We start from the raw sequence: 16,703 nt of genomic DNA on the forward strand, positions 1-16,703 counted from the left end.
TTGTGTCTGTTTCTCTCTGTTGCCTTAAACCCTGAGCTCATATACCGCAGTTGATATATGTAAGTCAACATATAGCATAATTCTTTCAGTAGGAGTCAGTGCTGAGAATTGTATGCCCAGATGTGTCATTTGTCAGCTCCATTACACAATAGTTGCAGAAACAATTACATCCATTTACACATACATCAAAAGGGGGAATACGGGTGAGAAGGTTTTTTGTGTGCAGATGTGCACATGATTTTTATATTGGTTTGATGATGCTATGTGGCAGATGTTTGAGGTTTTTAAGATGCACATACAGTACATGAAAACTGCATGTAGAGTGCATTCAGAAAGTATTCAGGCCCCTTCACTTTTTTCACTTTTGTTATGTTGCAGCCTGATGCTACAATCATTTTAAATTCATTTTTCTCTCTCATTAATCTACACTCAGCACCCCATAAAGACAGTGAAAACAGAATTGTAGAAATGTTTGTAAATTTATTAAAAAGAAAAAACTGAAATATCACATTGACATAAGTATAAGTAGACCCTTTACTCAGTGCTTAGTTGAAGCACCTTTGGCAGCAATTACAGCCTCGAGTCTTTTTGGGTATGATGCAACAAGCTTTGCACACATGGACTGGGGGATTTCCTGCCATTCTTCTTTGCGAATCCTCTCAGGCTCGGTCAGGTTGGATGGAGACCGTCGATGGACAGCCATTTTCAGGTCTCTCCAGAGATGTTGGATAGTCAGGGCTCTGGCTGGGCCACTCTAGGACATTCACAGAGTTGTCCCTAAGCCACTCCTGTGTTGTCTTGGCTGTGTGCTCAGGGTCAGTGTCATGTTGGCAGGTGAACCTTTGGCCCAGTCTGAGGTCCTGAGCACTGTGGAACAGGTTTCCATCGGGGATATCTCTGTTTCCCTCAACCCTGACCAGTCTCCGAGTCCCTGCTGCTGAACCCACTACAGCATGATGCTGCCCCCACCATGCTTCACTGTTGGGATGGTATTAGGCAGGTGATGAGTGGTGCCTGGTTTCCTCCAGACATAATGCTTGGAATTGAGGCCAAACAGTTCAATCTTGGTTTCATCAGACCAGAGTATCTTGTTTCTTACAGTCTTTCGGGTGCTTTTTTGCACAATCTCTTGGACAATCTCTGGAGCTCAGTCAGAGTGACCATCAGGTTCTTGGTAACCTTTCTTACTAAGGCCCTTCTCCCATGATTGCTCAGTTTGGACTCTTGGAAGAGTCCTGGTTGTGCCAAACTTCTTCCATTTGAGAATTATGGAGGCCACTGGGCTCCTGGGAACCTTCAGTGCAGCAGATTTTTTTTTTTTTTTTTTGTAGCCTTCCCCAGATCTGTGCCTTGCAACAATCCTGTCTCTGAGTTCTGCAGGCAGTTCCTCTGACCTCATGGCTTGGTTTTTGCTCTGATATGCATTGTCAGCTGTGAGGCCTTCTATAGAGAGGTGTGTGCCTTTCCGAATCATGTCCAATCAATTTAATTTGCCACAGGTGGACTCTAATCAAGATGTAAAAACATCTCAGCAATGATCAAGAGAAATTGGAGGCACCTGAGCTAAATTTCAACTGTTGTTGTCAATGTGATATCTCAGTTTTCCTTTTTAATAAATTTGCAAAAAATTCTAAAATTCTGTTTTCACTTTGTCATTAATGGGTAATGAGTGTAGATTAATGAGAGAAAAAATGAATTTAAATGATTGTAGTATCAGGCTGCAACATAACAAAAGTGAAAAAAGTGAAGATGGTCTGAATACTTTATGAATGCATTGTAGGCTATGTCACAGCTAACCTAATATGCTGGCACTGAATTTGATACTGATTTTGCATCTGCATCCATGGCCAGTATTGCTACTCTGGAATATGCAGCATATTCACTAATAAGCTGATTAATGCATATTTTATTATGTGTTAGCTTCAATGTAGTATTTTGGACAAAACACACGATAAATGTTTCATTTGTTCAATTCAAATATTTCAATATTTTATTGCATTGGTAGGAAAATGCTCACAGTCCTCTGATGAGCAACAATACAAAGAAAAGAGGATGGTTTAACACTGAAAAAAAGATTAAAAAACTGCAGCTTTGTCCAGTCTAAAACCCCTACTTTCCTCAACCTGTCTCTGTACAGTCTGTCTTCTCTCCATTCAGTTATACAAAATTAAATAACCAGTCCCAACAAGAGATCATTTTTGCAGTCTGTATCAAAGTAATTATAAAAATAAAAAGCCTTTAAACTCCAAATGTTGAAAATATGCAATAGTGTTTCAAATTCTAGAAATCATAGAAGAGAGCAACAAGTCCAAGCAAGCAAGTCTATGTACTGTATTGCACCCACTGCAAGCAAATCTTATGTCCTCTGTTGTATCCAATGCAACTATTTCTTTTGTGCAAAGGTAGTAGGGCATTCTAACATCTATTGTATCAATTGGTGCATAGTCATGCTTGACATGTCTACAGTAAACATGCAAAAACCTAAATGTACAAGTTAGACATTGGTTCTCAACTATAACCCATTCAGATTAAAAACAATGTGAAGAATATTTACACACAACACAAATATAGAAATACCACTAAAAAGAGAAGGAAGACTTAAATTTCATCTTTGATAATATGAATCTCATCCTTTAGAAGTGGCTATTTGATTATACTACACATTCAAATGTTACAAAGACTGTGAAATATCCCCTCTGTTTAAATCTCAATTCTTCTTTTTTTTTGCTTCAAAGTAAATGTAGACAATTTGGACAGTACATCACAGGGACAAAAAGAACAAGAATCTGTACAATCAGTCTAGGAAGCAGTTTGAAAGGATTCAACGTTCCCTTGTACATTTATACACTGACCAGAACATAGACAATACACTGCCAGGCTAGAGTTCATTCACTATTGAATAGTGGGCATCTCATACAGGAATTTCATGCTGTGAGATCCAACCATAGAATATAGGTGATGCTTCAGTTATATTGTACAGAGTATATTTGTTTCTCGAAAAAAAAAAACAAAAAAAACAAATTAGGTCTATTGAACTGGAAACAATGTTGAAGCCCTAATCAGCAATTTATGCAACCCTCCCCTGTCACAAAATTAACATGGTCTAAATTAACACGGTCTGCATTCCCTGTAAACTCACGCCAACATAGTTTGGAAATGCAGACCATGTAAACTCAGCTACACTGAGTCTACAGGAAAAGCGCACAATGTTGACTCAGCCATTTTGTGATGGCTGGTGTGTTACGCAAATTGTAGATTGGAGCTTTAATTATTTAAAATTTGTCCTTGATCTTCTGGCTTTTGGTGTTATTGTACTTCTTCATAAATCATTGCTTAATCCTTTAATTCATTATAGATTGCAGTCAGGTTTTGAAGCTACAGTCTGAGCAGAAAGTAGACCTCAGGCTCTGAGGTAGAGCAAGAAGAGTCTGCAGGTGGGAGAGAATCATCGGTATAGTAGTGATCTCTATAGCGGTCCCCATATCCATAGTGTAATGATGTACAAGCTCCTTCAGGAAGCCCCCTGTCCTCCAGCTGACCCAAGTAGCCTGCTATGTAAGAGCCAGTAGAGTGTCTATTAGCTGGTGGATTCTGTGAGGATGGTTTATTCCTCAGTACCACTCCACCAATGCTGGCAGTGCTACTGATCACCACCCCTGCACGAGGCTTCAGAGCCTCCTGTTGCCTTTCTCGGGCACGGTTGTTTATGTGACGCACACGGCTTTGACTCCGAGAAGATAGGCGACGTGTGAGGAGTGGAGGTGAATCGTCTGTATCCCTCACAGCAGAGTGAGCAGTGTTTGTTGTCTGTGGTTGTGGGTGTGACTGTGGAGGTTTTGCTGCCTGAGGCAGCTGGGGGGACTGGGGCCTATCTGTGTCACTGTCACTCCCTTCCAGACTGACCAGCTTACGTAGCTGCTCTGTAAGTGGATCAGAGGGCTGTGACTGGAAAGTTACACCCCCCATGGCTCCCACTCTCTTACGATTTGTCATATGAGGAGTAATAAAACTGCGACTTAAAATGTGGTATTTACTCTGGAAGTTGCATGATATGTCTTCAGAAGTCAGGTCTCCCAGGGACTTAGATTTACAGGGGCTGGAGGACTTGGAGGCCATGGGATCAGGCTGAGAAAGAGCTGAGAAAGAATCTGAACTAGTCTGGAGTGAAACTCCTGGTTCAGGATGAGATTGGTGCCTATTGTTTATTTGGGAGAACATTTGGTTCCGTGGCTGTGCGTGGGTGTATGACTGTGTCAGGCTTTGGCTGTGTGGCTGCATGTAGTGAGAAGTTGTAGGAGCTGATGAGGATGTGAAGCAGTCATTATCCAGCTGGCTATATACCACATCAAAGTCAGAAGTAGGGGAATAAAAAGCTCTGTCTCTAAACAGGCTTGTAGCCACACCTGACAGGCAAGGGAGATTCTCAGAGGAAGATGAGCCATTCGGAAAGCCCTTGACAGGTTCCTTCTCATTCTGCATATCCCCAAACCTATCGTGGAACCTGTTTAGAGCATGACTGCCATTGTAGCTCCTTTGTTGGGCGTAAGACCTGCTGAAGTCCATCTTGTTGTCAAAGGTTTCAAGTTTGCTCTGAGGGTTGGGGTAGCTGTTCTGACGTAGTGGACTAGGGTTGGAAGGCCTAGAGGTGATTGGTCTGTGAAAGGAAGAGGGCTGGCAACTGGATGTGAGCTGTTGGTGATGGAACATCTGAGATGATTGTTGGTTCAGTTGTGAAGAATATTGTGAAAATGTTGGATGAGATGCATGTGAGGAGTGCTGGCGTTGAGGAGTACAATATGGTGAAGGGTGCCTTTGCTGGGAATAGGTGCCTGTGAAATTCTTTTCATAAATGGCTTGGCGTTTGGTTGGACTTGTGATTCCTCCCAATGAGCTGTCATGTTGTGAGGAAGTCAATATCATCTCCAGTGGATCTTCATCAACATTTATCTCTACCTCCATACAGGCACTTCCCACTGAATCATGGCAAAACTGGAAACGGTCACTGCTTACAGAGGGGTCCATGTATGTTCTCGGCATTCTCTGTTCCAGATCTGGTATTGGCCCCCTGGGATCATAAACCTCCTCATACACACTCTCTTCTGCTACCCCAACCTCCTCACTACCACCCCTCTTTATCTGAATATCATCACAGCCCACAGTGTCTTCTTTCCGCAAGCCCTCAGGTATCTTGGCTAGAGAAGAACCCAAGCTGTTTGAGGGCCTGTTCTCCATAGAGTTTGCCTGAAGATGAATGTTCTGTTCCTTTAGGTTGTACACTGATGTAGGCAACAATATCTCCTCATCCAGAATGGTGTAGACCTCTTCTTGCTCAGTGGTCTCTGGGCTAGAGAGGAGAGTGGGAGCAAGTTGTTTTTTCTGGGAAGTCTTGTGTGGTGAAAAGATTTCATGTCTTATATGACTGGTCTTTTGAGTTGCCTTCTGGGGACTGATTGTGCCTGTGTGATTACATGCTCCAGTGGCCTTAAGAGGAGACTTAATATCTTGCAGTGCTTTGCACTGGGTAGTAGTCCTAAAGTCTAACTGATGTGGACTATGGGAGATTTGAGTGGTGGTGTGGGAAGGGCTATTTAGGACATGATCAGCATTCTTGTCACAATTAGATAATTTCGTAAGATTGTTCTGGTCAACCGTGATATCAAATTGACCAATTAGAGCAGAGATAGAGCCACAAGTGTCATTTTCATTGCCTAGTGAAACAGCATCAATGAGTCTGGAGATGGTACTGTCATGCAAGGAGCTAGGACTTTTCACTTCACAGTGGTCAACACTGACAGGAGAAATGGGGGGCAGAGAGGAGGTTGCAGATGATGAGGACAAGGAGACTGAAGGTACAACTGTGAAAGTTGTGCTGTTTGAAGACGTCTCAGGTTTATTTAGTTTCCTCTGGTTGTTCTCAGGTGAGCTGAAACAGTTTTGCTCTGACCCTGTGGAGATGATATTTGCTTTGTTTCCTTCATTGTTTTCTGTCTGGTATTTGGAGTAGTCATCGGTGCTTCTTGCTTTGCCTCCGCCAATGACCAGGTAAGAGGTCTCTTCTATCTCATCAAGTTCTTTTTTCCTACAAGTGTATGTCTTACAAGGGAGCGAGATGCTAGGTTCAGTAGATGCTGAGGATTCGATGAGGAGGTCCACAGAGGAAGACCTGGGACGATCAAATGGGAGCATTCCTGTGAACACAGAAAATTAAACAAAAATGTAATAACTGCTGCCATATTTTCTACCATGCAGTGCAGAACACCAAGCCAACCAACAAACTGACAACAATTAACAGTCCAGCCAACACAAGTCACTTGCAATGCACAGACAAATGGAATGTACCACCAAGTACAACTGTGAAGGGGAGGCTGGAAAATGAGGCTGTGAAGGTAAAATAAGGAAGAATCCATATTTGCGAACATCAATTTAGGAAAGAGATGGTCATACAGCATGGGATCGATTTGGTCAAATGGGATCAAATGACACAGCAATATTTGTCTCAGACCACTGTAGTACAAAATACACTGGGTGGACGCAGTACTGGTATGTTTTTGAATGACGCAACCTTCAGACAATAGGCATTTTAGATTACCTGCAGGGATATCCTAGTCAGTTCTCTACTATAAAGAAGCACAATAGAATGAAGATGGGACAGAAAAGGCAAGTTAAGGTATTAGGGAGAATCGTCTGTTCTCTGTCAGTTCACATGAGCAGTGTGCACCATTGTTAGCTATTTTGAGAAGGAAATGTATGACAAAGGTGGTGAATTAGTAAAATTAACATTTTAAATTAGTCAAAATGCACAGCCATCCAAAGCAAAATGTAATCAAAGACATTCAACTTTTAGCATTTTGTCACAAACATAGTATCAGTTCTGACACAGAAGTTAGGGACATTACTTGGATATAAAATAGCAAAGTGCAACTAGTTCTTCCAAAAGAAATAGCGATTCTGTGATCCCAACATTGCAAAACACTGTTGGTTGGTTTGTGGTTTGTGTATGTATGACATAATTCATCTTTAAATTTTACAAAGCTTACACCTTAAATATAGCTATACCGTGAATAGATAGATAGATATTTGCTATTTATTTGTATTTGTATTTTATTTATTTATTTTTTTCTGGAACTGAATTTTCTTGTAGAACATATTAAAGCTTTCAGAGGACCAGAGAGGAATACTCACCAATGACAGTGTCTGCACCCATGTCAAGCTGGTCCTTGTCTGTGGAGCAGAGGGACAGTTGCCCTTGCAGTAGCCTGTCCAGGGGCATGGACATAGGCCTGTGGGTAAGACCTGCCCGGGATGGGTGGCGTCTCTCAACCCGTCCCTCCTTCCCTACACTCTCTCCTCCTGCCCCTGTGCTGTTCTTTCGATCTGTTATCGAAGCCAGTGACTCTGCGAGGGCCAGCTTGGTCTTCTTGCGTCCCTTAGCAGGGGCACTGACTGTGCGCCGCAGGAAGTGATCACTGATGGAACGTTTCCGAAGGGTAGAGCGTGTGTCCACGGATGACTTGGCAGAACGGCTAAAGAAACCCCGGAAGCCTCGCAACTGATTACCCTGAAGGCAGGAGGAACAAGGAGGTACGAGGAGGGGAAAGGAAATAAAAAGTGGAAAAGAATGGAAAGAAGAGAAATGTAAGTGTGCTTCACAAAAACACAGTTTCAACCAAGATGCACATTTGAGATAAAATTAACAGAACTCTTCACACCTTGCACTTTAGACATCAATATTTAATAAAACAATAAAAAGACACATGAATTGAGCTTAGCTTAAAGCAAAGTCAACAATGGCTTTTTGCATGCACTGCCTATAGATGGCACCATTACCTCCCAAGTCGCCTCAAGAAACACTGCAAAAAGCCATTGCAAATTATGCATGCATACTTGCTTTTTCTGTATAGCATCAATTATTCCATATTAACTAATGACGAGACAACACCAGTTCAAATAAAATGATTTTGAATTTAGTAGTGGATTTTTTCCTCAAAAGAGAACTTCAAGTACACAGCAAAACTATATGGTTTTATAAGCAAAATGTTTGATGTCTTAACAGTTTAATGTCACACACAAACATCACACCATGGATACAACAGAGGACAAACTGCATTCCTGCATTCATGCATTACTGTTCCATGCAGCATACAGACCCCATGGTATCAGGATACCTTGTTAGATCCTAGAAAGTGCATTATGGTAAAGCTGGGGTTCAGGACTAGAGGACTCCACTAGAAAGACAAAGGATTGAAGGAGCATAGCTTGAATGTAGTGTTGGGATGAGAGAAAATCAACACATACTGTACGGGAAACTGTTGCTGACAACTTTCCCGTTCATCTCAAGAAAATGTCTTGTCAAAAGAGGTTCACAGGGGGAATATTAGAGGTAAAAATATGAGCACAACATGACACTCACCTTTCCATAGATGTCATGTACTGATACATGCACAAAGATGGAAGCCTCAGTCAATCCCTCCAAGTAAACATGTCTATAACCTGTTGTTAGAGATGAAGGAAGAGAATGAGAGCATATTTGACTGAGTGAGCATGTAGCAGTTCCCTGAGGAGAGGGTATCAGGAGTTCAGGGACAACTTGGCACTTGTATGTGGACAAGAATAAGCTGCCATGCCACTGGTCTTTTATAATACAAATCATTTTATGAATCATGGTTCACCAAACAGAAGACAACATGCCCCATTATAAGAGCACAGTCAGTGCCATGGGGGATTTCATGTGATTGTGCGTACGTGTGTGTGTGTGTGTGTGTGTGTGTGTGTGTGTGTGTGTGTGTGTGTATGTGTGTGTCTGTCCATCTGTCTTGCTACAGCAGAACTACAATAGTACTGATTGATAGTGACATACTGTGTCCCTGATTATGTGCGTGTTACTCACGCAGTAGCCCTCTTCATACAGCAATGCACAAAAATCACAAATAAGTCTCAAATATGTAATTTCCCAGCAGATGAAACATTGAAATTACTGTTACTGAATACTGCACAGACCGGGCATGAGGCTGCTGAAGGCAACAGTTCGTTGACCGACAAAGTCTCGTCCGATGGGGTCGTGGTCCCACACAAGGAAACGCACCAGAGCCACTTCAGCCATGTGGAGAGTAAAGGACAGAGTCTCCTCCCATACTGGATTAAAACCTAGGAGGCGCCCAAAGACACACAAAAAATTACTATCTGTTGCATTTAGTATCTGTTCGACTGAAGCTAACACATGCAAGCAAACACTAGTGATATGTGCATCAAAGCAGACATTCAAAACAGCACGAAAGATGGAGATGGTAATAATGACATGTCAAGCGATCTTATGCAATGGATGAGTGTCCCTGCACAATAATCCTATAATACTACTGAGCTTCCAGAGCCTCATAACTATTCCCGGTGGAGGCTTTTCCCCTCCTCCTGTCATGGTGCCTCTCTTCTGCTTCCTTCATACCAACACAAACAAGTAGTGGCGATTCCAACTCTTAATACCAACAGTCCACAGTAAAATGCAACTTTGGTAGCTATAGTATTATGTCATATAAATCTTGTTTCACAGGGATGGGGGAAATACAGCTTAGACGATAACAGAAGCACCTTCAGTGTATGAGAGTGTATTAGAACGTCAATCTTTATTCATACAGCACCTTTCAAAACACAGTTACAAAGCACTTTTGCAGAGGATAAAAAAGGACATAAAATTAACAGCAAGAGATAAAATAAGGTAAGAGACAGAACAGCCAAGCAAGCGCCATAAAAAGCAGCTCAAAAACAATAAGCAAAGGTCATAACAAAAAAAGCCATTATAGAGTTTTAAGAGGTGATTTAAAAGATGATACAGATTTAGCCAGTCTGAGCTCCTAAGGCAGGTCATTTCAAAGTCTCGCAGTCCTGATGTCGATGAGGATTGCCTCATTGTTTGATCTAAATTTTGAAACAGCCAATAGGAACCTGCCAAAGGATCTCAGAGTATGATCCAATTCATTTGTGGTGAAACGGTCTGTGACGCAGCTTGGTGCCTGACAGGTCTGTGCCTTAAACGGGAACAATGAAATCATACAAATCAATTCTGACGCGGGTAACCAGTGTAAAGATGTTAAAATCAAAGTCTACTACAATTCCATTAGCATTTGAGCTACACAGGCAGACCCCCAGTTGTCCGTGGTTGTGCTCACAGCCGAGCTAGATATGTCATGAAATACTCATCAACCGACCAACCAGTCATCCATAGGAGGTATAAATCCCATTAAGACATAAGCTTACTGGACTGATGCGCCCATCAATCATGCATGCTAAGCCATATATTACATTGCAGGATCTCCTATAGTTCCTATAACTTAATGTAATCATTTGGTCATTTTTCTGTCATGCAGGATAACCACAGTATATTACAGACAATATGATAAACCATAGTTTCTACATTGTCTTCCCGTTATCAATAAACCTGTGTAGGTCTTATTAGAAGACTGGTGTTTGTGTGTGTGTGCGAATGTGTATGTGCGTGTGTGTGCTTGTGTACGTGTGTGTTTGTGTGTATTAATTACACTGTAACCTTGGCAGGCAGTGTGCTTTGCTAAAGTGTTTAGTATGTGCATGTGGTTGTTTTATAGTGTTGCAAGAGTTGGTGATTCAGTGTGTGTGTGTGTGTGTGTGTGTGTGTGTGTGTGTGTGTGAGTGTGCATGTGTGTTTCTCACCATTGTCATCTACAACTCGTGTCTGCTCTTTGCAGCAATCAACAGGCAGACCAATGATCTCCACCTCGACAAAGGGGTCAATAATCTGATGGAGAGGGAAGGGCAAACAAATCAATCATACGTTATGCTGCTGAACATGTCTCCACTTCATGTAAATTGAGTACATCTGCGTGTGTTTGTGTGTGCGTGAGTATGTTAGTATGTGCAGAGTGGGAGAGAGAGAGAGAGAGAGAGAAAGCACATGCAGACATATGTGCGCCGATGGGTGTGTACCTCTCCTCGGTCTCCAAGCATGGAATCTGGTGGTTTGGGCAGCTGTTGTCCACTAATGATTTTGAGAATCAGCTGTTTCTTGGGGTAAGCTGGAAGTGGGTCATCACTAAATGGGTTGAAGGAGCCTAGAGGGGAATGAAAGATGGTAGAAGAGGAATTGTGATTCATGTTATCTCTGAGTCCTGAAATCCAAGTCCAGCATGTGTGTGTGTATCCACATTTACATTTATTAATATATATCCAAAGGTGGAAGTAACTGATTGCTTTTACTTACAAGGAATAGCTTTGTTGCCCTTTTTTTTTTTTCCATTTTTTTTGAGGTAAGTAATTCCACTTTTTTGGATACTACATATGTAGTATATGTAGTATCTATTCAAATTAATCAGTTATGCCTCCAATTAATCATTTATGCCTTCAAAACAGGGTAAAACACACAAAGTAAAGGCATCACATATGTCAGTATAAAGCAAAATTATTCATAAGGGCTGCTTGAAATCAATTTTGTTGTTTAGATCCAGACATTCCAAAGCATCTGCATTTTTAAACTACATTTCCCCAATTAATCGCCCGGCCGCAAATAGCCGTTTGCGGCCGTGTTTTTTGTCAAAATAAGAGAGCTAGCTAACGTTAGAAAAAAGGGTGTACCGTAATCTTAAATCGACCGACTGTAAATATGTTGAACAGTAACTGTCATCACAATAACAGCCTGGTGCAGGTCTGTGCAAAAATAAATAAAGGAAATACGGTAAGTCTTACCTAAACTTACAGTATTTTACCACTCTTAGTTTTTCATGGATACCATAAACAAATCTTACATAAATGCATAAATAACCAGCAATTCAAAGCTCTTTTTGAATGCATGCATCCATGCGTGTGTGCATGTTTGCTTCATTACCTTTGCACATGGGAGGGGGCTTGAGGACGTAACCGGTACCTCCATTAACCATGAACTTGGCTCTGTTGAGCTGCATCATCCTGCCCTCTGTCTGGTAGTTCAGGGCCACTGGAAGAGACAGAAGCCGGGATATTTATTTCGCCACCCAAACCCGCTGTTCAGCCTCAGCTCCCAGCATGAAATTCATTAATAATATCTGTATTCATGACGTAAGTAAACTGCGGAAATCACTTTGAGGTTACTCATTAATCTGCCGTGAAAATCAATAGGTGGCAGAGACCCATATAAACAATGATTCATCTCTGTATCAGTCATTATGTTTTGCATCTATTAAATGTCAGTCTTTTATTCATTCATTTAATCTTTTGTTGAGGGAAAGGGGAAGCCTTTTTTCATATGCAACCTAAATAAAAAAAAAATAATCAGATGAGCAGGGAAACAAACAAAAATAAAATGGAAACAGACAGACGGGATGAATCACAGCTGCTTCAAAGACAATCCAATTCAGTATTATTTATAGGATTGAGGGAGATACTTGGATAATTCACTTTGCCATTCATTGGCACCTCACTGGTGTTGTTGTTGCATGGCGGCTTTGGCAATTTAGGAAAAAATATGACTCTTAAATGGAATCCAATTGAATTGAATTGAACTAATTTGAACCAGTGTGTGTGTGTGTGTGTGTGTGTGTGTGTGAGAGAGAGAGAGAGAGATAGAGAGAGGGAGAGATTCCTTATATCTTGGGTTTCTTGAGTTTGTTCAATCTCAGTACAGGCATTTTTGTTTGTGTCATTCTTTCCTTAAATTGTTTCCCACCTCGCTACCTCTGTTTCTTTTTCAGCCCTTTTTTATCTCATCATCTAGGCTATTTTATTTTTTGTTATATACCTATTTGTCTCTCATCCTCACTAATTCCTGTCCTGACTGCCACCCCTAAAATACTCTCACAGATGTACACACACAGCCACAACATGCAAACACACATGTGCGACCCCGCACAACTGGGTTAGTGTTAATCACACTCACATCCATTAGGGTCTGCACAGATGACTGAGTGGAGACACTGGCAAACCATGTGCCACGATATCTGTTTAAGTGAAGTGTACAATGGGCATGCTCCAGATGGAGAGTGTTATGTGCGTGTGTTTACTTTCGGGGACACACACACCAGATTTAAGACCAGTTAATTGGGGACTGCTTGTCCAATGGGGGACAAAAGCTCTGTTCCCATTTGGAAAAAGCTGCTTTTTGGGTCAGTAGACAAGGTTAGGGTTAGGGTTAAAATTACCTAAGTAAACTTATGCAGCACTATGATTTTGGCAGTGTGTTTGGTTTTGGCGTGTGTGTGCCTAGAATGATGCACCATGTCAATTTGTCCATTCTGCCCAGACGTATAACGACAGCCATTTAGTTAAAGGGAACTCAAAGGCTAAGAGTGACAGGCAGCTGTCTTACCCAGCTGGCAGCCCACATTCCAGTAGAACTGGGGGTTGAAGTTGGACGAGTCGATGCGATAGGCTGATGGGTAAATCCGTGACAGCTGTCTCTGGTTGAAAGCCAGGAAGTCTTCGGCCCGGTGATTGACCAGAGACTGGGCCCTGGTCTCGCTGAATGACAGGACGTCACCTGGAGTACCTGAGAGAGTCACAGGTTGGGCATGAGGAAGCGTGCTGAAGGGAATGATTGTGACATTTGTAGGTATGCTTGTGTACATGTGTGCATGCATGCAAGCTATGGCGTTTCACCTTCATTTAGACACTCCTGCGAGGCAACAGAGTTGGTAAACACCACCAGGTTTGACAGATCTCTGCTCAGTTTCATCGTCTTTCTCTTCTTTCCAGCCCTAGTAAAATCACCACAGCAATATGGCAGAGTGAGATAATATGGAGAATAAAGATATACCCCAAGAGACCAGTAAAGTAGCAAGACATAGGCAGAAGGATGAAGAGTAAGACATAAATACGCCCATCCCCCTTCTTTACACATTTACATTGACCAGGAAAAGGGGGCTTGCTTATCAATGCAGCACCTTGCAAACCCAGAAGGGAGTCAAAAGGATAAACCCTCATTGGGACCAGAGCACACTCAATGCAAGAAGACTCACACATGCATGCATGATCGCACACATACCTATTCACACAGGCCCTCACACACAGTTGCACGCAAACATAGTCAGTCAGATAGACACTGAGGGGCCTGCCTTGCAGATATCTGCACTGCGATAGTTCCTGGTGACATGCATACATGAATATGTAACCATGAGGAGAGGCTGAGAGAATAAAGAAAGGAAGGGACAAAGGTCATTTACACACTGAACTGCTGAAGGAGAAAAACAACTTAGTTTCCTTACTTCTTGCCCAATGCACAGACAGAGATAGACAGAAAGTCTGTGTTTGCCTAAAAAAAGAGCAAATTAATTCCTGGACCCTGTGCTTTGACTGGCATTTCAAAATGAACACTAGGACACATCAAGGTAGCCTTGGCTTCTTTCTTAAGTTTCTGCCAAGACATTCAGAAGAGTGATAAAGTGAAATCATACAAAAAAGATGAGGAATCAAGGCCATTCAGTTTGACAAGGCTAACAAGGCTGCCGCTCTTTTGCTGGCAGCTCAGCTGCGCTGATTCTCTTCCCCAGACAGACCCATCAGACATGACTGATGGCTGAAAATGCTTTGGTGGTTTGCATTGTACTACAGATGTGACAGAAACCAACCATAGGCTGCTTGTTTTATGCTCCCAGCAATCAGTAGCTATCAAGCTCTCAGTTGTCTGTGGTGTCGATGAATATTAGTGAACATGCGTGCCAGTCAGGGCCCAGTGTTGGGGCGAAGCAGAGGGTATGTAATTTGTCCTAAAGGTCACCTGCTCTGTCCCACAGCCTCCTTTGCAGAGCTCTCCTGGTCATCCTCCTCCTTCTCCACACTCTGGCATGACAGCCTGGATTTGGAGTGTCTCTGGACAATGAACACACACACACACACACATTTTATCATTTGGAAGACTTTGAATTACTGATAAATGCTATTTTTATTACTCAGTTAATTATGTTAATTCAGCATTTGCTAGGTCCCACCCCAATCAATCTATGACGTTTTCAACGATATCAGTTAGTCATTCAAAAGGAAAAAAATAGCAAATTTCTGGAATAACAGCTCTGAAATATCAGACAGAAGTAGACAGAAAGGAATACAAAACATCTTTGAGAGCTACATTCACAATATAATTTGTCGTTGGAGTATTGATAATGAAAAACACAACACCACCCTCTAAAATTTAACCCTAACCCTAACTCTACTGTCAGATTTGCAGGTTCCATATGCATACCAGTTTGGCCAATTTACCACTTTCCCTTGTTCAGAAGCTTGACAGATTTACCACGCCTAGTTAAGGTTGCTAACATAGGACGTAACCGTGATTTCATGTGTGTTTACACTGATACTGTACTGCTCATGCTGTTAAAACAGATTCATTCACTCATACCCACAAACGCAGCCTACGCACCTGCCACGAGCAAATATTTTCTGCTATTTTATTGCATTTTAATGTGGAATACAGGAAATAGGATGTGTGTTTGTGTGTGTCATCTGAGTTGCCGTGATAATGTGCTGTTTGGGAAATTGGACTCATAGTACTCGTAGCTGAGTCACTGGCCAGTGTATTGAACTGACATGGAGACTGCCTGAGATGGACAGATGTATGCCTGTGCCCCAGATAACCAAATGCAATTGCTATTTTACTACTTAATTAATTAGCCACACTTAGTCACAGCCACATGCATATGGTTTTAACAGCGTGCTCCCCCCACCCTCTGTGCATTACATGTCTGTATGATCCTGCCCACACAGAAACAGGCACCATAAGAGCTCTTTGGTAGGCAGTGCTCTTTGATAATTAATGTGTCTTTGGTAAAGTGTGCAGGACTTGTAGAAACTGCTGTGTGATTCATAGAGTGTTGCTGTTGTTTGTGTGTAGGCCTATGCGTGCGTGTGTGTGAGTGTGTGTGTGCGTGGATGGGTGGGTATGTTAGGATAGCGTATGTTCTTGGTAATTATACAGAGTGCATTTTGTAGAGCGTCTGTTTCTGTGAGATGAGCAACATCTCTATTAGAGCTAAAGTTGAGAGGAGAATGAGGGTTGCGGTAATTACAGGGTTTGGGCCACTTGCCAACACATTGGACACACTCATACACACACACACACACACACACACTCACACACGTGGGAGGATGCAATAATGCAAAGAGGAAGGAATGAGAGAAGGAAGAGGAGACATGAGTGGGTAAATGGAGGAGAGAAGAGGATAACAATGAAAGGTGAAGGGATACAAGGGAGGAGGGAGGAGGGTAGAGGAAGAAAGGAGGAGTGAATAATAACCAGGCTGAGGGATAAGGGGATATAGAAAGACCGTCTGAAACAAATACAAATGAACACATATGCAGCACTGGTCAAACTTATCTTTCATTGAAAGGATACAACAGGTGTAAAACCAATTATGTGATGGCTTGATGCTGAATTCAATAGAAAATAGATTCTAATCAATTTGTCAACACAGCCATGCATCCTTCTTCACGCCCAACACAGTAACAGCATCTGACAACAAACATCTGCTTGTGTTATCTCAAAGAGGATCCAATCACGAAAAGATTTCATCGAATGCATCCATTAGATCAAGATAGACAAATCACAGATGTGCACAATACTTGGATTCATTTCAGAAGATCTGCTGTGTGAAATTGGAAAATGAGTATGACAATTTTAATTATGATCCCACCCCCTACTATCAACTGACGATAACTCCAGAAGGGGAATATGCTTACAATTTCTTCAAGACTCTGAGGAAGTTTTTTTTTTTTTT

At 41.9% G+C, this 16,703-nt stretch overlaps 1 protein-coding gene across 5 annotated transcripts in view; it reads right to left on the reverse strand.

Moving 5' to 3' along the window:
- Positions 1–1,963: 1,963 nt before the first annotated feature.
- Positions 1,964–16,703, reverse strand: part of plch1 (phospholipase C, eta 1) — a 53,709-nt gene continuing 38,969 nt past the window's right edge. Inside the window, exons 13-24 of one of the 5 annotated variants that reach the window (XM_030066620.1) lie at positions 14,711–14,802; positions 13,594–13,691; positions 13,304–13,483; positions 11,849–11,956; positions 10,954–11,078; positions 10,681–10,765; positions 8,998–9,144; positions 8,411–8,490; positions 8,166–8,225; positions 7,183–7,558; positions 6,590–6,614; positions 6,094–6,188 (exon numbers count right to left, since the gene is read on the reverse strand). In XM_030066620.1, the coding sequence (XP_029922480.1) occupies positions 6,607–6,614; positions 7,183–7,558; positions 8,166–8,225; positions 8,411–8,490; positions 8,998–9,144; positions 10,681–10,765; positions 10,954–11,078; positions 11,849–11,956; positions 13,304–13,483; positions 13,594–13,691; positions 14,711–14,802 (1,359 nt within the window). In that variant the 3' untranslated portion in view covers positions 6,094–6,188; positions 6,590–6,606. Of the gene's footprint in view, positions 6,189–6,589; positions 6,618–7,182; positions 7,559–8,165; positions 8,226–8,410; positions 8,491–8,997; positions 9,145–10,680; positions 10,766–10,953; positions 11,079–11,848; positions 11,957–13,303; positions 13,484–13,593; positions 13,692–14,710; positions 14,803–16,703 lie in introns of those variants that run through there. The other 4 variants (XM_030066619.1, XM_030066617.1, XM_030066618.1 and 1 more) reach the window with 4 other exon arrangements.

The sequence above is a fragment of the Myripristis murdjan genome, chromosome 13 (genome assembly GCF_902150065.1).
Source record: "Myripristis murdjan chromosome 13, fMyrMur1.1, whole genome shotgun sequence".
Classification (NCBI taxonomy): domain Eukaryota; kingdom Metazoa; phylum Chordata; class Actinopteri; order Holocentriformes; family Holocentridae; genus Myripristis; species Myripristis murdjan.